Genomic DNA, 22,169 nt, shown 5'->3' with positions numbered 1-22,169 from the left:
CCTTTATTAATGTTATAGATCGATGTATAGTCAATAATGTTTGGTTGTTTGTTTTAAAATCAAGCAAACAAACAAAACAACTGCGTTTTGTACAAATATTTGATCCCACTAGATACCAAATCTTGTATTTTATTACATTATAATTCCATCCTTTAGTTTTACAGGGCTCGAAGAATACTGTGCTAGCATCAATTATATCTAAGCACATCTTTCAAAATAAGCGACTGTTAAAAATTAAGTTTAGGGGAAAATATTATATTCAGTCTTCATTTGTCTAAATATTTGTCACTAGAATTATGTTTTCAGTATATAAAATTACTCAGTATATATATATATATATATATATATATATATATATATATATATATACATATATATATATATATATATATATATATATATATATATATATATATATATATATATATATATATATATATATATATATGCACTAACAGCAACTAAGTAAGGAAGCACTGGTGCAAACAGTCGATTAATTTTAATTTTATTTTAAAAACGCGATCATTTAAAATAAAAATCAGCCTTCTGCTGCAACGAAATTTGTTGGAGCACCTTACCACATGAATGTTTCATATGAAATGTCTCGGTCTATCTTTATACATTTATGGTAACAACGTCTTATAAGGTAAAACAGAACTTTCAGACACTAAATAACACAAAAACAAACAGGAGTATAATGCAGTACTGCTCGCGGACAATTCTTCCTACAGTTTTCCCATTAAGCAGAATACCTGCTGAGTCATTAAAAAAATAAATCTTACTGTTTTAATCTATTAGTAGCATTAAAATATGGGGGGAGGGGGGGATATAAATTAACCTCTTCCGCTAAATATTGAGGGGACAAATCAAAATATTGCGGAGAGGATTGCCTACTTTCGCTCTGAAGTGATAATAAGAACAATAATAACAGAAACAAAAAGCTAGTATAGCTCTTGGATTGTGATTTATGGGCTCAGACTTTTTCAAACATAAAAATATATACATACACAACTGCACATGGAATAGATATAACACGAATCCACAGAAGTCACAAGTGCTGCTGTTCATTGCATCAACAACCATCTCGTGCCTTTCTGCCGCAAATCACTTGAGGTAATAACACGAAGGAGTCTAGGATTCTTGAATTGTAACAGAAGAGTTCTTTGTTGAAAATGGTCCTATCCTGTAAATTCTGATACATTTTTCTTATCTCTTAAAATCTATGGTCACACATCAGTCCTCCTCATCGACCGCCTCCTCTTCTTCTCGACTCACTGCTGTGGGGGCGCCGCTCTTCGTCACAATGTTCTCCTTTTTCCACTTCATCCTCCGATTTTGGAACCAGATCTTGATCTGTCTCTCTGTGAGGCCGAGAGCGTGCGCGACCTCTATCCGCCGTTTACGCGTTAGGTACCGGTTGAAGTGGAACTCCTTCTCCAGCTCGAGGGTTTGATGCCGCGTGTACGTCTGTTGGCCTCTTCGTCTGTCAGAGACTGGACAGAAGAAAACACATTCTCTTTCAAAACAAAATCTTCCTCGAAAGATTAGGAAATATGATGTAGGTTAAAAAACGCTTGTTGACTCGTCGGTTAGTTTTCGACTCCACTTTCTGGCAAACCCGAAAAACTTTTAAATGATGGGGAAACGCGTAGTTTCAGCTTCTGCCTGTCTGAGATATACTTCTATCCTTTTCACCTACAAAAATAATGAAAGAATTTAGAGAAACGGGCATAATCAGTCTGACTGTGATTACTGATGTGTAATTTTTAACTAATTAATACAGTCAGTGTAAACGGACACGTGCACATGGCAATGTTGGTAGAGAACTGTTAATTCAATTTAAAACTAAAGAAAAAAGCCTCTTCTTGTGAAAAATGCATGAATCCGTGAAACTGCATTGACCTCCTGTGTTTATGAGGTCACACATCGCCTGAAGGTTAAAAAAAAATAGGTCACATTTTTAAATCTCAAAGGTCATTTGCCGACCACAAAAACGTCCAAGCGCATTTCCTCTGCACATCGCAGTAAAAGAAAGCTTCTTGTACTGCACCCATGACATTTAGAGATCAGTGGAAATCTATTGTGTACTGGACGATTTTCAATTGGGATCACAGTGCACGACATTTTTAGGTGTAACCCAGTGAAAATCTAGGTATAGCAACCGAGAAGGTATTTTACATGGTTCCTGTAAAATATTTACACATGATGGACGGATCACAATCTGTATCAACATCATTGTCTATAAAGACATCATTAATGGGGCAAATATATATTTATCATTAGGAATGATGACTGAGTATTTTTATGTACTGAAAATATAATTTTTGTGAAAAACCTTTAGACAAATCTAGTCCCCTTATTGTAATGTGTTCTGTACAGCTTCAAAACAAACTATTCAATTCAATTCAATTTTATTTATATAGCGCCAAATCACAACAGTCGCCTCAAGGCGCTTTATATTGACAGTAAAACTATCTCTTCCAAAATGATCATACAAAAAATAAATAAAAGTTGTATTGACTAAACGTTTTCTTCTACTATGTGAATTGTAGGTGAACCCAATAAAGTTGCAGCTGTAGCTTGAATACCATTCAAGACAATGAAATACTTTTAGTGAATATATATAGATAAAATCTATTAAAGGTTAGTTTTTTTTTAATCAGAATATCTGGTCTTCTGATGAATGTGTTCTTATTCTGCCTAAATGACATTGACTGTATGACATGGAAGCACAGCTCATGAATCTTTGTCTGTTGTACTTGTCACTATACAAGAATCATATATCACAGATGTGCAATCATAAAATCTATATCAAAACCAAAATTTAAGAAATTACAATAAAGGATTTGCAGTGCCTGTCTGTGATTTGCCATCATTCCTTTCTGTGTGTATAAATTTCACCAAAAAGCAAAAATTAAATACATACTTACGAAAGGTAGGTAGGTGTGTGTGTGTGTGTGTGTGTGTGTGTGTGTGTGTGTGTGTGTGTGTGTGTGTGTGTGTGTGTGTGTGTGTGTGTGTGTGTGTGTGTGTGATTATGCATGATGTGATTTCATTTCCTAATTATATATAATTAGGAAATGAAATCTTTTGGGTAAAAATCAGTCTATGAGCTTGTAAAAGAATCTTGACTCCATCCATTTCCTTCCACTTATTCGATTTCCAGGTCTCACAGGGCAAGAAGACAGATATAGCTTGGAAATACTGCTAATCTGTGACAAGGTAACACAGACAAATAACATATAACAATTCATGATCACACACACCTGTGGTCGATTTAAAATGGCATAATGCCATGCACTGTTTTAGTATGACAGAGTATCTGAAGAGAAAGACACAGAGAGCACGCATCACAGCGAATGTCCCTAGAGGAGATTCAAGCGCAGGGACATCTTGTTGTGAGACAACACTGCACCACTGTGAATGTCAACTCACTCAGCCAAAAGCCCTCAATTTCTTTTCTTTCTTTTTTTTGGTTTGTTGTTCTTTCTTTCTTTCTCTTCTCTCTCTCTCACACACACAGACACCAACCTTGTCACATTCAAATGCTAAAAGAGAATATGATGTTCTGATGTTTATTTCCTGTCCACGGTTATTTGTTTTTCCACCTTTTTAGATGTAATTATTAAATACACATTTCAGGGAATGTATTTATGAATGTAATCAATACATTTAATTAAAAAAATACTTCCAGTTACTTCCATCCTTGCAGCTGCTATTTGTGTTTGAGGACATTGTAATAACTGGCTGGTTCATGCGTTTATCTGTTTATTCTTATTCATGTCAGTGGATATCTCACTGTTTTCTCCTGTTTCACGTATACACGTTATATGGTATTTTTTCCCCTTAACTCACAGTCCATAACAATAATTAATAATGATTGAAGGAGAGTAATTACAAACATAAACTCATATTTGTTTACATATATGCCTACATACACATTGCTCTCATTGTCCTTAAAGAGAAAGTCGATAACCTGCACTTAAAGGCTCACCAAGAATATTGTCGAGTATCTCAGTGTGTGCAGTCTCCTCTGGGTTTGTGCCACAGATCAGTATGTGTAACTGTCAGCACCTAGACATGTTTTGCTAGTTTGTGTGTGTGTGTGTGTGTGTGTGTGTGTGTGTGTGTGTGTGTGTGTGTGTGTGTGTGTGTGTGTGTGTGTGTGTGTGTGTGTGTGTGTGTGTGAGTGAGAGTGAGAGTGAAATTCATTTTCGCTGGTAATATTTTCTGCTCAGCAGTGATTTTCTTGAGCCAGATTTGGAATTCTCTGGCAGTCAGTGACAACAAGGGGATTTGCTGTTGCTTACTCTCTCTCTGGTGCAAACACACACACGGGAAACCAAAACGAAGTAATTGAAAAGAAGTCTGTTGGTGTGCTTGTGCGCACATACACATTCGAAGAGAGAGGCCAGCAGTCTCCTTAATCAACACTATCAACGGGAACATCCGGGTCTTCTCTGTCCAGTCATCTTCGGATGCCTGGATCTAAATCAACATCTATAAATTGATTGGCTGATTCGACCTCAGAACACTCGGTCTCTCAATACACATTAAATAAAAATAGAGAAGACTAGGAATAACAACAATACGGATTTTGCAGTGCCTCTGCAGTGCCTGCCTGTGATTTCCCACCATTTCTTTTTTTAAAAGATTTTTAATTAGTCTTGGTAAAATATTCTAATTATATTTGTAGGCCACAATATGTGGGCTAGTATTTTATTTGTCCATTACTAAGTTTTTATAATTCTATATGACACACGTTGTTTTCACTTTTCTGCCTGAAAACGTGAAACTCCAAAATAATTTCTTCATTCTTTACAGTTTAATGTTTATACATTATGGAGCTCTTGAAATGAAAGACACTTCAAATTTTTTGTTATGCTGTCAGTGAGATAAGCACCCACACGGGGGCTGTGGGACAGGAGGACTGTATGGTGACAATAAATAATAGTGAAACCTGGGTCCCCTACACACGAAACTTGTCTTTGCTTTTTTCTTATCGTAAAAACATAAAGTAAAGCACAGAGTAAGTGTACATTAATTATTTAACAAATACTTGGTTATAAGATTTCCTTTTATGACAGCTTTGACCATACATCTTTATAATAGTGCCACTTAAAAGCGCAGGAAGAACCTTCAGGTTCTCACCTGCGAGGCAAGGCAAGCTTTAACATTTTTCACTTCTCTCCTATATGATTCCACGTGACTGTTTACTGTGTGGGGCAAAGATATCTTCAGCGCTTTTACGGAGGTTTTACGCAACAGTATTCCTAACCTACATCCCATATTGTATCACATGTTCAATTTTACCAGTTATAAAAACAAAACATGGTATCTTTGTTGTAGTTCGAGACTCAGTATCCATTTTGCATACAGCTCGATGTCGGCATGCCAGATCAGTTCGTGGGAAAGAGCAAGCCTTCAAAGATCTGCTAGTTTATAGTGTTTATAGTGGTTAGCTTATTGTGTGACAGTACAATAGCACAATGGGCTTTCAGCGGACTGGTTTGTGCAGACAGTGAAACATAAGGATGAGGTGAGCTGAGCCAAACACTGACTGTGATGATTCCACTCCTGACGGCCAGGTGAAAACTATTTTTCTTCATTTTCAAACAGTCAGAATAAAGCTCCACCCTGCCCCCCTTTTAAACACAATATCACCTCATGAATATTCATAAAGTCTTAAATTCTGGTTTTATGGCATTATGGCAGAGCCATAAAAGAACTGCAGAGTGGGTAGGGGTGCTGTAAAATAGTTGCAAAAGACCCTGACAGGCATAGTTCATCAACCCACAGTGGCCGCTGCGCAACCGGGCCAACAGTTTAAAGACCGTTTAACGAACAAGGACACACACACACACTCAGTTCTCTTTCTTAGTTCACCTCCCTGTGTTCCCAGCTGACGAGAGGGGAGGGCGCCTCATCACCTCTCATAACTTTCTATCCCCATCTCTCCTCACCTGAGCTTTTCATCCAGGGGTAAATACGCAGTCTCTCGTGGTTTAGCCTTCTTTGATCGGGGCTGCTCTGCCTCCTGGAGGTCGGCTCAGGAAGCTTCGGAGCCAGCGAGCATAACTGAGTCCGATTGAGTGGGAACAGCTCTGCGGGGCACCTCAACGGCCGAACTCCCAGTGAGTTATAACCTCCTGCTGAGCATATTTCTGTAGCCTCAACACCCCTAATGCCCCCGTTTAGTCCCGAAAGAGAAGACCCAAATGATAAAGGAGAAGAGGAAGAGGGAGGAGAAGAAGAAGAGGGAGGAAACTGGACTCTGCTGCTGCCTCTCTCACTGGATGCATAATGGTGGCGATATCCTCTGGACACGAAGGCGCACGAAGAAGACACGGCGGGAAAAGGAGAAGAAGACGGACAGTGAGAAGTTGAAGTGTCCGCTGAAAGCAGTCCACAGCTCATTGTGGATTGTTGGTATTTGGTAAACAGCGCGTTGGCGAAGTCCAACGAACTCATAATTTGGCTCCGGTGATTTGTGGGCCTGGGTGGTTGAATGTCGATCTTTTTAGGAGCGACAGTGAATTATTGGTGGGGTATTACTGTCTATAGTTTTACACACACACACACACACACACACACACACACACACACACACACACACACACACACACACACACACACACAATCACCCCACCCTGTATTTCTCATCCCCCACCTCCCATTGCCTCCAAGAACACGTGACGGAGCGTCCATGTGATGTCAAGATGTCCAATGGCGGACGGGGTTTCCCTCCGGATGCAAAATCATAAAGGGATCACAGGGAGTGACTCCTACAACATGTAGAACATTATACAAAAAAGTCGGGGCAACTCAGAATCTTCGCCAATCACCTAGAAACCAAGAAGACTGAAATCTGACAAATATTCAACTCAAAGTTAAATCATTAACTGCCATACTTGAAATGGGCTTCAAACAAACAGCAGAGGACACTATTAGAAGAAGAACAATTGGAACGTATGCGAAGCAGCCGAGCAGACTTCAACAGAAAACGGAATTCTCTTGTTCTCAGTGTCTTGTCCGGGCTCATGGTTTGAGGGGACCACACATGCAGAGAGCAGAACAGACGAGCTGTTGTGTGCCTGCAGTGGGCCGCTGCTGTCTGGTCAGTACAGGCAGAGTGATAGACGAGGATGTAATGCAAACAACAGATAACGTTTAATGGAAGCAGTCCAAAGGTGTCACTTTGAAAATAATTCTGTGAGCCAACGGTGAAAGATGAAATCTCTCCACTAATATAAAAAAAAAAATTACGTTTTAATATTGCTCATACCATATCACGCTCCAACTATAAAGCAGCCAAACAAAAGTTAACGAGTAATGGATATGGTTTCAAGAACAAGCATACCGAGTCTTGATCTTATACAAATTCACCGAAGAACACAAAGCGCACCTCTCTATGCCGTTTCATAAATCACCTTTACTCTTGAATTCAGCTTTAATGAATCATGCGCCCTCGTAGATTCAGAGAAACTCACCTAGTGTGCAGGTGCTCTGCTACGTCCTTAGATGTTCAATTTCCACGCAGCATTCAATTCAATCAGGATTAAATCTGCGAGTTGAGTCTAAATAAGAGTTATGAACTGGAAGAACGAGGGAGAGTTTGAGGATTGAGAAAAAAAGATTTGTTTTTGGTGACTAGTCAGACATAATCGGATGTAGTACGCTTCAACCTCTGAAAAAAGGTGGCATCTGTCTCGGTTTTAACTGTTCATGTAGCAGGACAAGATCGCAAAGCATGGCTATGACGTTTGCATGCAGTTGTTTAACATCAGGAACCCCCCGCCGAGATTAGATATTTTAATAGTATGCTTTGATCATACTTAAAGTGCTTATTAAATCAGAAATATATCAGTCATGATTACTTAGCTCACCAATCAGATATGATAAAAAAAACTCCTTGGAAATGTTGTCCAGTGTGCCCCAAAACATTTATATTTTGACAACTACAACTGCCATATCCCTCATTTACAGTGTGTCTCTATCTCCTGCTGGTAAAATATTATTGGACATAAAATATCTGAATTTCAGAAGCGGGACCACATCATTATCCCAGTTCTACAAGCCGTTCGTTCTCGTTTTGGTGCCCCACTCTCCCCCCCCCCCCCCCCCCCCCCTTTTTTTTTTTTTTTTTTCAATTCTTTCACGTCTTCACTTCTCATTAGTATGAGTATCTGCCAGGCCCGGGAGCCGCCACGGGTCCCCTCCAAGGCCTTCTCCAAACCGCAGCTTAATTCATGTTTGAGCCATTCGCCTTTATCTACTTAAACGCTGTCAAACCTAAACTGAGGACATAAGCCCAGCTAGTGAAATGAACAAGTGCAGTCTGTAAATATGTACTCTGAAATTATATTTTCAAGTACAGGCTTCTTAACTGTGGTTCATTACCTTAAAACTAAAAATGACAAACAGAATGAAATATTTCGAACATTTAGGTATACATTAGTGCATGTGCTTTTATTGTGGAAACTGCACATGTGGTCCACTTTGCCTCAATATGTCAAAGCCTGTTAGATTTGTGCAATTATTCGAAGCCTATTTGTCGTCCTATTAAAGCTTTACTCTGAATCTGTCTTCCAGCCAACGCCTGAAAACCCGACCAGCCAAATATTCAGTGATTTGATAGCATTCAAACCCAGACTTCACGGATACGCTACAGTTTAGGTGAATGCGGACAAGCGCATGCTCCCTGAATTTGAGCTTCCCATATGGAAACAATCGGATCTGAAGTATCACCGTGATGATGATGATGGAAGACGGTGTAATGATAACTTTAGAGGTCTCTAATAATGTAAATGCAGGTGGAGTGGCACGCCATAAATAAAGTAATGTTTGGAAGGATGAGGATTGTGCGCGAGTGTGTCACCGTGAGGGTATAAGAGGGTGGATGTCTGTTGTTTTAAGAAGAGATTTCCGAGTCAAGGCTAAATGTTTGGCCTCGTGAACTGAGCGGTCTGGCAAGTCTGCGTGGTGATAGAGTGAAGAGGGATAAAAAGGAAAAGGATGGAAGGATGCGGGAAAGGATGGAGAGTGCCACACAAAAGATGAAAGGCGGGGATTATACGATTATACGAAGACATAAAAGGAACCCTCAGCTTCGACTTTTTATCACATTTTCCCATTTTTATTCTTATAAATGTTCTTGCTTTTGAATCTGCACTGCGCGCATGCGTTTAACCCCCCTCCCCAAAGAGAAAACAACATAAGACAAACACCACCGATCAAAAAACAAAATAAAACAAGAAAACAAACAAATAAACAAAGGGAAAAAACGACAGTTAGAGGGTGTAAAAAAGAGACCCGACCTACTAAAACGGCATAAATAGGCAGTTTCATGTTGTTGGAAATTTCATTAATTGCTACGTCATCACCATCATCATCAATCATTGCCATAACAACAACATAGAAGTGAAAAGTACAGTAAAAAGTGCACCATTATCATCGTCATCATCATCATCATCATCATCATCATCATTTTAACTTAAAAACTATACAGCTGCCAAAGATAAAATTGTTAATGATTAACTTCTAACAATATAGAAATGTTTCCACGATAATTGTTCCACAAAGAAAGAAAGCTATCTTTTTTTTCTTCTTTTTAAGTTTATTTTAAACACTAGTGTAGACTATGTTTTCTTGCTTCATTGTCACGTTTTTTTCCTCTCAAGTCCATCTAGTTAGCCAGTCACCATTTTTAGAAACTCACGTTCCCTTCCAACGATTGAATCGTGGAGACAGCAGGGGAGTCCAGTGGCCTCAGTTAAGAAAAAACAGCCCACCCCTCACCCCATCCTGCCTAACATTTACACCCACCCTGTCCCCATCTACCCCATTTTCTTTCTCCCCTACATTTGCTTGTGGCTTTTCTCGCAGCAATCGTCGTTCACAGAAGCCTGTGACCCCGCTGTGCCTGCCACCGAGCCTCCTCCACCACCTCCTTCTCCACTTCCTCCTCCTGCACCACCGCCACCTCCGCCGCTGACGCCATCCCGCAGCTCCTTCTCCCTCCTCTCCCTCTCCACTGCCTCCTGTTCGCTCTTGCTACTGGGGAACTTGTCCTTGTTGTTCTCCTTCTTCCACTTCATCCTCCGATTCTGGAACCAGATCTTCACCTGCCTCTCCGTCAGCGCCAGCGCGTGCGACACCTCGATACGGCGTTTCCGGGTCAGGTAGGGGTTGAACAGGAACTCCTTCTCCAGCTCCAGGGTCTGGTAGCGACTGTAGGTTTGGCGGCCCCGCCTCCTGCCAGCAGCTACTGGGGGAAGGTGGGAGAGTGAAGAGAGAAAATTGTTAGACACAAAACTTCATTCTTCCATGTCTAATAATCAACTTGACACCACGCACACACGCACTCAAATGCACTTGCGTGGGAAACCTTCAGCACTTTCAGGTTTTCGTGAAAATTTACCTTCGCCTTCGTGATATTTTGAGTGTTTCTTTTTCTTATGGATTTGGTAATGCTCTCATTATTTCTGACGTATTACTGTACCTTTACCAATATCAACTGACTGCGAATATTGTAGTGAGTGCATCGTGGTGTTAGCAAAGTCTCCTCGGTCATTTTGAAACGCCTCTGATTTTAATACACAAAAGAGTGGTGGATGTGGATGAAATTTAACTTAAGCAAACAAAAAACGTTTGATGACTTTGCCTGAAAATAAGTTTCCAAAGTGTTGCTAAATTCTCCCATCTAAATCAGTGCTTTTTGTCTACTTGCTATGGCTCCTTTCGTGTTGACCTTTAACTTATAATGTTTACATGTCTATATTTCATATTGCTCTTATAACAATTTCAACACTATACACAAATTGCCACCTTGTACGTCTAAACCTCACCTTGTTGGAGGCGTCTACTGGCATGTACACTCCCAGGTCATCGCTTTTCCTCCAACAAGTTCTTTGTTCTGCTAATGATGGGGAATTAGCTTTCGTGCCAATTACAGTAGGCTCGTTTACAGACAGAAATGAACACGACTCACAAAGCGAGACATCGTCCAGTGTTATACAATTTGCAGTCTGGATCAAATACGCATGTGCCAAAGGAAAAAAAAAACAGTTTAATGCAGGCGCTGTGAAATTATGTGACAGCCGTACGTGAAGTTACAAGAGCACAGTAAAAATGGACGCACGCGCTCTTTGAACACGAGTCTAAAAACTGAAACTCTATACCGCTCAGCCGGTTTTACTGCAGTAATTAAGACGTCTCTTATGTAGACAAATCAACTGAAGACTTCCCCTTGTGCATATAAATATTTAGTACTATAAATGCATCGTAAATGCTTTTCAAACGTGAAAAATACTCAGCGTATTTGAGAGGAGCCTAAAGGTCTTTTCTAAGGACTTTAAAAGATGCCCACAATGAAATTTTGGAATAAGAAGGAACTATTTCTCAAAACATTTGCTAAATGCAGGTCCGCATTGTGCTGTAGTCTATTGATATGGTTTGGTTGTTTTCTGGCATTCGTATCATTTTATATAAACCCTTGGAAGGTACATTATTCAACAAACTGGGCGATGTTTTAAATTGAAATAATGTCTAAAGGTTAAGCTAAAATGCATCCAACATGACATCTTGGGGCTGTTAATAAACTCCAAGTTGTTTCAGCGTAAAGTGGACGATTAAAACGACACATTTAACCATGACAGCCTGGCAGCAGTATCTCCACGGTTTATACAAAGAGGACATTTGTGTAAGTGATTATATTTCCATAAACATGTTTGTCTTTCGCCTTTATTATTATGTCATAAAAAGGGAGCGCCGTGCCATGGACAAAATATGCCAGTGGCCATAAAAGCTTTGAAGTAAAAAAGGCTGCGTCCAAAGTATTGCTCTGAAGGGAAACTCAGCTTTTACAAGTTTTGTATTGATTGTCGCTAATCGTGCTCGAAGACCATCGATCTGGGAACACGTTGAACCGTATTGGACTAATAAGAATGTTTTATGAGAGAGCGAGAAAATTCATATTTGATGTTTTTGTTTTTTGGGGACGGGGGGTCGTCAAGCCTCTAATGGACTTCTAGTGGACTCTGGGTCTACAGCCCCCATTTCACATGCAGACAACTATCTCTCCGCAAAGCTAAAATGTAAGGGTTTAAGTAAAGTTTGAGGGCATAGTCTCATATAGTCGACCACTCTGATATAGGGTGACACTAGGGGTGACACTAGGGGTGACTAGGTAAATGTTGAAATTTCCTGCACTACACTGTATCAAGAACACATCTTACCGAAACAGTTGTACAGGTTGCGGTCTAATTTTTAAAAAGAGCACAAAGTTTACATGTCCACAATATGGCAACAAGCCGCGGGAAAAGATTAGACATGGAAATGCAAAAAGTTGTAAGCGGTGTAGAGGTCCTCTGTGTGTGTTGTCAGAGGAGTGTGACAGTAGCCGTGCTATACAGTTTCTTACGACGCAACACCACGAGGAACTGAACCTTCAATCCTCGCCGTTTACGTACAGCCTGTGTTCGAAGAATATATGTGTCTATGAGAAAGATAAGTAGAATAATAGTTCTACTTATCTTTCTCATATAAATGTTAGCTTGTGTTTTTTCCATTAAGAATATATGCTACCTTTGTGGCATGCTCTATTGTTGAAAATGTTGTTATAAGCTTACAGTAATGAAACAAATTTAGTTGTTTTCCTTTACAAAGCCACTGGAACAAATACTAAATAAATGTACGGGAGATGACATTTGAGGAAGGAGACAGCAGATGCCAGTGAAAGCTGGGCCAACGGGAACTAATACCATTACACATAGACATTTATTAGCTGGCCTAATCACATTTCTGTTCTCTTTGTGTCATGTTTAAGGTCGTACAGAGAAATCATTTATCAAGACTTCCAACCACAGGGGTGAAGTCGTAAAACTGGCTCATGTTCGCAAGTTTACAGTCAAACTCTGATATTACACCCCACCTTTGGAATATATATATATATATATATATATATATATATATATATATATATATATATATATATATATATATATATATATATATATATATATTCCAAAGGAGGGGTGTAATATATATATAAAATGAAATGGAAGGGGAAGAAGAGTAAAAAGACTAAAACCTTAGTCCGCTCGGTCTCTGGTGCGTCTCCATTTTATCATTATTTTATTTTGTTTCTGTTTTTGTAAAGAGACTTTACACACACAGTTATGATAAGCAGGGAGTCGAGCAAGTACATCGTTTTAAGATGTAAAATACCAGAATTTACACTAACGCTGAGGCGGAAATGTTGTAGGAAACGCTTTGCTAAATCGTGCGTAAATGTGAATTGCCCGCTATTATTATTGCTAGGTTCTTTAGCAGCTGGGTAAAAAGCTGCATCCTGTAAGGATGGAGAGAAGGTAGCTTCAGATTAATACACATCTGAGTTGTTGTTTTATTTATTTATTTTTAATTTTATGATCATTAGCTTGAAGTCACAAAAGTTCAGCACAGGTCATAACAGCGTCTGCAGCCCTACTTTGAAAATACAGCCGAGAACATAAGCCATAAAATAAGCGCGCGCGCACACACACATACTCACACACAGATCAGGAGAGAGAGATATGGACTCAGACAAAACAGGCTACTATACATGCCAGTCCATTCACTCTCTCCCTTCAAAGCACAAAAAACAAAAATGCCAACTTGCACAAGTCTTTAGGTCTGACTGTGGTGCTGCCTTACGTTATAAATTAGAACCCGGCTCTGCTTTAAAACAGTTCTTTCAAAGAAAGTCACATTTATGCATCTTACGTGATTTATAATGTGAAGGAGTTGAACCGATCCGGCCTCATCTATATATCAATGGCTTTTTGCACCACAAAACACAAAAGCGAATTAAATATGAATCCGAGGGACTTCTGCTGGGGGATAATTTTGTTACGCGAGGTCTGTGAATTTAGAAACCACAGACGCTGTGCAATGGCAAAAAAATGCTCTCTCTGTTCTCACATGCATTCTCTGAGCTCTGTAGACAACTGACCACCGTGTAGCCAAATAATCCCACCACAGGCAAGTCGTAAACCGAAAAAAACAAAGCCCAGTAAAAGTTTAACCGGGGTCAGAGCTCCATGTCCAAAATGTGTCGGTGAGGCTGGAAACAACTACCTTCAACATCTCGGTATCTTCTTCCTGTCTGTTGAAACTAAGATTTTCTGCGTTTAGTTCTAACTGGAGGCACTGAGGTTCAGTTCCCCCTCGTCAACCACCATTTCTCCCCGTTTCTTGTCTATTTTCCATCACCCCCTTCTTATCCCGGGGCTTTTCCTCTCTCTGTTTGGGACGGTGCAATTAAACCCTAAAGTCATTCACACATGTTTTGCTGCTACCAATAAAACCATAAACGTGCTATTGTTTCCCCACTTTGAACGCAGGAACCTCTAATTGTTCTCCCTAAATTGCTGCTTTCAAAACAACTTCTCCAACTTTCTCCCACTATTTCCTGCTCCCTGTATGATTATATTTTCTGCCTTCGGTTCCTGGAGGACAAGCAGCTTTGCTCTTACTGCAGACTGCTTTGTAGGAGTGAAGTTCTATGGTTTGGAGGGAAAAAAGAAGAGAAAAAATTTACTAGACTCGCCATTTCCTCACCTTGCGGCCTCATCCAAGGGAAGAGTTGCGTCGGCGAGGGACTCTGCTCGGTGCCCTCCGCGTCCTCGCTCCCGAGTCCGGGCGCGCCTCCCAGCTTACAGTCGCTGTACTGAACCAGATCCGCGTCCTGGGTGCCGAAAAGTGTCTGCCGCTGCAAGGCGTCGTATCCGTAGAAGTTCCCTGGTTCACCGTGGCATGTGACCGCGCACGGGCTCTGCTGGTATGGGTTGCTGGGCAGCGTCGAGGCGCTGTGGTGGTAGAAGTCCTGGATTTGCGGAGCGTGCTGGAAGGTGGCGCCGGAGCTCGGGCCGTACACCACGGTGGGCCGGCTGCCAGCCAGGTCCTGCGCGAACCCGCACTCGTAGTAGTTCGGACGTAACGAGTCCCCGCTTTTATATTTGGAGAAGAGCGAGTTGACGAAATATGAACTCATCTTTTGTGTTGTTTTCTGTTTTAATTTGTGTTCGGCTCGGCAGAGTCAGAGTCAGGGTGAAGGAAGAGACCAGTGGCTTTCAACTGTTTTCTTTTTTTTCCTGCTGCTTCTGTGGTACGGTTTGAGGCAGACACACACACACACACACAGATAGTGAGCAGGGAGAGTGAGGCAAGTCCGCCGCCGGTGTAAGTGACCGTTGTTGTAGTATTTTCCACCTCACGGCGGCAACAGACGAGTCGGTTGCGGTGTGAGTAACGGTGACGGCAGCCGGAAATGTGAGAACCACAACCAGCACCACAACAACAATAATATAACAATAATCACAGTGACTCCATAGAATTTCCAGCCCAGAGGAAGAAAAATAAGAGGAAGGAGAAGAAGAGGATAAGGAAGGGCTCGTGCGCATCACAATTCCGGTGTTTGCGCTGTAAGCCCTGTCGCGCTCTCAAACGGCTTTTCCGTGATTTACTCCCCTGCAAATGAGTTGTTTCATATTTTTCTCCTTCTCCCTCTCTCTCTCTCCCTTGCTCGCTCTCTCTCGCTCACCCCCCCCCCCTCTCTCCGGCTGTGTCTCACGCGCCCTCTCTTTCTCTCGCCTCCTGGGCCAGGGTGTGTGTATGTGTGTGTGTTTCAAGGATAATTTGCATCTGTTATCAGCTCTTCATCCCATTGGGTTTCGAGGCATACCGACAAGTGTGCACCAGCCCGCGCGCAAACCACACACAAACACATGCGGAGTCTTTTTTTTTCAATTTCCCCCGTTCTTTTTGCGCACGCACGCGCTTATAAACTGATAGATGATAGTTTCCGTCTGACGGAGCCTCTGTGCGCCTGTGATTATAAAAATGTAATGAGAGAAGGAAAAAAGATGGGAGAAGAAACGGGGGAAGGAGAAGAACAGGATGAAGAAGGTGAAGAATATAAAGCAAGAAAAGAGGACACACACACACGGGCGCGCGCACACACCGCTCCTCTATCCAACCAAAATAAAAAGCGAAGCCTTAAGTTTTGCACAGGTTAGTGTTGGCTGCACCGGTGCTGCTATGTTTATGTGTGTCATTAATGAATCGTTCTTATTTCTCACCCTGATTCCTTCAAGTGGAGTTGCAGTGGAAGCGAAGGCGTGAAAATATCAGGGAACCCGACAGAGAGTGTTTAACTCACAATGAAACGAGAGATGGGGAGGGTAGATGGGGGGTGAGTAGACCAGAGTTTCCCTATAAATTTAACTGAGGTTTTAGCATTATTCTTTCCGTTTCGACTGCTGATGTTTGCGTGTGGCCAGAAAATAAACACGTCTTCTTATAATCATGTGCTTGTATAAATATGCAAGGATGACCAGCAAATGTAACAGGCGAGGAGAACGTGGCTGCTAACGCTGAGACAAATTATAAAGCAGAGGGGCTTGGTTTGCTTGTTTATGTCCTTTCAGCTGAGAAACAAAAAGGGGGCTTTACGACGCGCCCTTTGCAAAACTGGAGGCCATAAAAGCCCTATCCTTGCTACGTATCGTAATTTTCGTCTCGTCTTCCTTCAATTCCGGCACAATAATAACAACAGCAACAATAAATAAATAAATATTTGATCTAATTACCAAGACTCATCCACTTTGTGATGGGAGTTCCAGTACAGCAGCTGCTCTAAAGTCGTTTTCAGACTCGGTTAATATTATTTTATTTTCGAGCTATCGCTGCTAAAAGCAGCCAAAATAAACATTAAATGAATTAAAATTACCAGAATTGATTTTATTTACGTTTCACGGCCATGACACAAGAGGCCAAAATTCCGGCAACAGCCAGAATTACAGACTGAGCTCCTTTAAATCAGCTGATTGTCTGCCTGACTTTACGAGGAGTAATTGCTGCCATATTTTATTTCCCGAATATGATCTTATTGAAACTTCTTCACTCCGTGTTTTACACTTCCAATAAAGAGTATGATTATGAGATTTGATATCTACATGGTGAGATGAGAATGTGGTTCTCAAAAAAACCAAAACCAAAAAAAAACAGCTAAATGTTCACACACTGGGCAAAACAGCACGAGGGCTCAAAGAAAAATAGAGTTCAGTTCTGCCGTAAACATCTAGACATATGCGTTCACACTCACAGCAGCGCATTTAGAGCGGGATTAACTAAATGAAAAATAACAATGCTAACAATTCCTACGTATTAAATCTACTCTGATCAAAATATCAGAGAATGGGTAGAAGAATATGATCGCACGAGGTAAGGCCTTGATGATATTTAAAATAAAACGTTTCCATTAAGACAAACATATATAGTATATTCACCTTTTAGAGCAAACCTTTACAACCCCGCAGCAAGGTCTTCAATGAGAATTCTGAAAATACATATCCCGCATACCAATGGGTTATTAGTTTTTTCAAGGCCTCAGCCTCTTCCTCTTCGCCCACTGCGCTGTAAAACGCCCTACAACTACTTCAGATTTCACTATTTGTTCTAAAGCAAAGTGAAAAAAAAATGTCATCAGGTATCCGAATTTCCTAAACCAAAATCAAAAAGTATCATCTTCTTCTTTAAAATAAATCTTTACAAAACATCAAAATGGAATAGGCCCAGTTTCGCCCCCTTCAAATGAATCCTTTTCCCGTCAAGGCAGGGAAAGCCTCATCGAGAATTGAAATATCCGTGAAGCAAGAGTGCCATCAAGCGGTCAGCTACAGTAAGGCCGCAGGGGAGGAAGACAGCCTCTAATGTGGCTTTATGGTTCTATTATGTCGGCACATAAAGCTAAATAAGATGCTTTAAAATAAAACCCTGCGTCGTAATTGTGAGTCTGATGCGAGGGTCGATTTGGGATTTGTGGCGAAAAAAATGAAGTGAAATGAAAACAGATCCGTGGCACGTTAATGTGTTTCTGGAAATTAAAGGGGAAATAATCCGCTTAAAGCAGCCAGTAGCTGATATACTTCTTTTTTTTCTGGCATTATGAAATTTACTGTACTTGCCTTACTTTCATACCACAAAACACTGCCCCAAAAGCAAAAGTGAACTAAAGATAATAGATTTATTTTTCTGTCTCAAGGACACCTCTTTAACCAACAACAAACGAATAAATTCAAACCAGGAACCTCCACATTAAATGTAACACCAGTAAAAACTATAATTTTTAAGATTGCAGCTTTTTATCTGTGTTCTTTACGCCACACTACACTTTTCTTTATGTAAGGTTTTATAGCCCACCTAAAATAGATTACGTTTAATCCCAGGACGATTAGCTTCTAGACTTTATGTAACGGTTTGCATATAATAGATTTACTAATGTACACATAAATATACAATTTATGTTTTTATTTTTTTCTAATATAGTTAGCGGGTTTTTTTATCATAACCGCGATATATACAAATACAAAGGCATGTAACTTGCCAAAAATGTGCATAAGATAATGTTATAAGTAACTAATGTTGTACATATAAGGTTTCAGACCTTCTCGTCAGTTATAGATTCTCTCAGATTATAAATGAATGACTGATACTATATGGATCCTAATACTATATTTTTGTGACACTTCAGTCCACTATTTACAGTTAGTTAAGAGAGGAAGTAAGTAGGTTAATGATGAAGCGTCAAAGAAAATAGAAAGCTATTTTCATTTTTAATGGTATTTTGAAATTGTGTTTTGGTTACCCTGATTTTCTATTTTCAAATGAGCAAAGCCGCAGTGATGTAAAGTGAACAGTGTGTTTCCCACTCTGTATCCAGTTCAGTGCAGACAAACCGGTTTTATTACAGCGCATGATTGCTTCTTTAATGTTTGGCGGGACCTGTGGCGTGATTGTGTGTGCGCGTGTGTGCGCGGTGGCTAAATTGCAGGTTGTAAACAGACTGTAAAAAGCAGTTGTTACCATTATCTGAAGAGACTGCCGCCCAGATCCTCAATTTCACCTCTGTGGGAATGTGAACACTATAAGTTGCCGAATGGTAAAACCACAGAGAAATGAATAGGATAACATTATTACTTAGCATAAGTAATAAAAGCATAAGACTCTGTCTCTGAATATAGCTTAGCACATGTATCACATGTTTATAATCCCCTTGAGGGAAAAACAAACAACGAAAGAGAAACAAACAAACAAACAAAAATCCTCTTGCAGCTCAATCCATCGGTTCAGCAACATGCGGAGATTGCTCTGCCCTCCCACCCTGTACAGCCCGAGCTCAAGCCCGATACTTGGTCAGCTCTCAATCTGTCTGACTGAGTCTGCAGTCTGCGTTTTTTTCTTTTTGTTTGTGGTGGTGGCTTTTATGGCTTCCGCTGTAAGTATGCATCTGAGAGAAACAAAGGGAGATGGGATTGAAGACAACACACACACACAAGGCTGCCAGAATAGGCCCATAGAACCAAACGGCTACAGAGCCATAAAAGTCCTGAAGCTGAAAACTAAAAAGGAGAAGGAGGATGTTTTTATTTTTATTGTTTTGTCTTTTTTCTAAGTTTTTTTTCTCTGTTTTTTATCTATAAGCCAGGAAGTCTTAAATATAGCTACAATTTTTCAACGTTTGGACTAACATTTGCCTTCATCTCATGACTCCAGCTTAAGTTCACAAAAGGCTTCAAATAAATTATCAAGCAGGGAGATTTGAAACTTTGCTTTCATATTTCCTCCGTCTTTGTGGCTTTCCTTGCTTCGCTGTTCTTCTTCTCTAGGTGTGTTTGCTTTACAGCCGTTTAGTTCTTAACTTTCAGAAATTTATAAGCTATAAACTTTTATTGCCATCATATTCTTTTATTGCGCCGCACCGCCTTGAATCTTTTCTCAGTCTCTCCCGCCTATTCTCCTCTTTTCCATCTTCTTCTTCGCTATTTTTACGACAGTCGGTGGCGGCTTCTTCTAACGCATCCGTTCCCATTCACCCCCCCCCCCTCCCCCCCAAGGCACACACGTAGCACATCCTGCTCCTCTTTTGCTGCTTGTTTCCGTGTTTGAAGATAGGAAGTGTGTAAAATAAGTTATGTGACAAACAAGAAAAAGAGCCGCAATAGAAAAACGCTGCTCGGACATATTGGCCTTAAATGAGAGAATACCTTACGATCGGATATCTATTTGTCTATATCAGACAGATTGCTCATCATTCAAAAACTATATTTTTTAGTATTATTACTGCTACTACTAATTACTACTACTACTGCAACTAATAATAATAATAATAATAATAATAATAATATTATTATTATTATTATTATTATTATTATTATTATTATTATTATTATTATTATTATTATTATTATTATTATTATTATTATTATTATTATACAGTGGGTGTTGGTCTAATAACTTTGTTAAGCACTGTATTTTTTTAACCCCGTATCGAGGTTAAAAATTCAGATAATAAATATTATTGAAAATATATTAAATGATGAAATCTGCACATGAAATTTGTCCTGGGAAGTTTGATATGAATTACTTATTTTTCTCAAACTTCCTTTTTCAAATCTTTCCTTATTTATGATGTAAGAGTTGTAAACATATTTCTCTTTGTATTCTTATTGTTACTTTTTGTCGAAACAGTAGTAGTTGTATCAGTAGTTTTGTTATTTTCATTGTTCTTGTTAATTAATTTTTGCCCCAGTCCTATTAGTTCTTTAATAGTTTTGTTCAGTAAGAAACAAGCAGCATGCTCAGCTTTCTGAGCAGTTATTAATTCCTCTGTCCTATATTCTTTTTCTCTATGCTTTAATAGGCAGTTGTCACATGTGCACATACTGTTATTATTTCTGTGTTTGATGCTATTATTATTATTGTTGTTCAGCATAGTCAGAGACAGCTGTAACATGTGCGATGCAGCCAACAGCACTTGGCTTGCTGTCCAACTGCTAATGAGTCCAGAATGGCTGATATGATGTGATCCATATAGTCATTTATATCAGCAGGACCATAACTCTTTTTAAGTAAATTTATGAATATGAATGATTTCCTCTACAGCTTGATGAATTATAGAAGAATCTCAAAGCAGGGGGGGAGGCAGGTCTGCTACGCGTTCAGATCCACCCAGAATGTGTCAGCAGAGGCAGTTATTATCTGTGGACTTAATATGAGAGGATAAAGTGAAGATGTACTGGATTGGCCACATCCACGTGGGCTGAAATATGATTTCTTGCCAGCAATAGTACCACGTGCTTTGTCTTGTTCAGCCCATTTAGTTCCTGAAAATATCACTGAAATGATGAGACCTGTGCCTACTTTCGCCACACAGCTAAATCACTGCACAATGAGCAGATCTGAATCTCTACATTATCTAACAGCTGGGATACATTACAGACAAAATAGTAGAGTTAGCAGTGGAATTGTATGCTGGAGTTGATGGCTTTTGGATTGCAATTCAACACTATGACCAAGATTGACTCCAGACCAAAGAGTTGGAATTTTATTAAAAACAGATCAATAAGAAAAGGAATTTCTTCTGGTGCACAAATCTACATAGACAGTGCAAATTTTAATAAATCTCAGAAAAAAATTTGTGCTACTGCAAATGTTTTGCTTGGTAAACTACCTGCAGTTTATTCCTTAAAAAGTCCAGTTTTGCTACTAAGTCTCTCTTATCCGCAATAACTGTACTGCTTCCTTCATTAGATATAACCATAATATCACCCTTGTGTTTCTGCACTACTATTCCGAACCTAACTCGATCTTTGTGCATGTTGTTATGGGGGACTCCTGCTTGGAGTATTCTCCTAGATTTACTGTGCCATGTGTCACAGTTCTCCCCTCAGTGTGCACACATACACACTAGGTTGAAACAGTCTGCAGCTGCCCTCCCTGGGACAGCAGGCTAAGGCTGGAAGGAGGCCTGATGCAGGAGACCAGGCGCTTCTGGATTTAATGAAGCTCAGACCCTGCCAGACCTCAGAGAAGTATCACAATCATCTGCTGTCGAGTTCACAGATGTTTTATGGGTTGTCTTTGTTGGGGCCAGAGTCTAAATCTGCTTAAATCCCCAGGCTTCATTGGTTGGGCCAAGAGGAAGCAGAAAGGCTGTGCTCAAACTGCAGTCACCATCACAGTTCTAACCCTTTCCAACAAGCTGTTTCCACTGCTCCTCCTAGAAGCCTTTCATATTAGAACCATCACAAAAATATCAACCATTATTACCATTCTTCATTTTATTA

At 40.0% G+C, this 22,169-nt stretch overlaps 1 protein-coding gene across 3 annotated transcripts; it reads right to left on the bottom strand.

Annotated features, from left to right (window-relative positions):
- Nucleotides 1–496: 496 nt before the first annotated feature.
- Nucleotides 497–16,181, bottom strand: LOC308411518 (homeobox protein Hox-B8a). 3 transcript variants are annotated; one of them, XM_080905444.1, is made up of 3 exons: nt 14,602–16,181; nt 9,862–10,267; nt 1,358–1,493 (listed from the first exon to the last, which is right to left on the bottom strand). In XM_080905444.1, exons 1-3 carry the CDS (start codon nt 15,032–15,034, stop codon nt 1,487–1,489), a joined length of 846 nt encoding a protein of 281 aa, XP_080761570.1. In that variant the 5' UTR covers nt 15,035–16,181; the 3' UTR covers nt 1,358–1,486. The 3 variants fall into 3 exon arrangements, with proteins under 3 accessions (XP_080761572.1, XP_080761570.1, XP_080761571.1); XM_080905445.1 differs by having other exon boundaries at nt 1,360–1,493; nt 9,862–10,264; nt 14,602–16,173; XM_080905446.1 differs by lacking the exons at nt 9,862–10,267; nt 14,602–16,181 and adding an exon at nt 5,964–8,096 and having other exon boundaries at nt 497–1,493.
- Nucleotides 16,182–22,169: the final 5,988 nt, after the last annotated feature.

This window comes from Rhamphochromis sp. 'chilingali', assembly GCF_963969265.1.
Source record: "Rhamphochromis sp. 'chilingali' genome assembly, chromosome: 15".
NCBI classification, from domain to species: Eukaryota; Metazoa; Chordata; class Actinopteri; order Cichliformes; family Cichlidae; genus Rhamphochromis; species Rhamphochromis sp. 'chilingali'.
The sequence above is the reverse complement of the archived record's forward strand: the minus strand, read 5'-3'. Positions and strand labels throughout refer to the sequence as shown.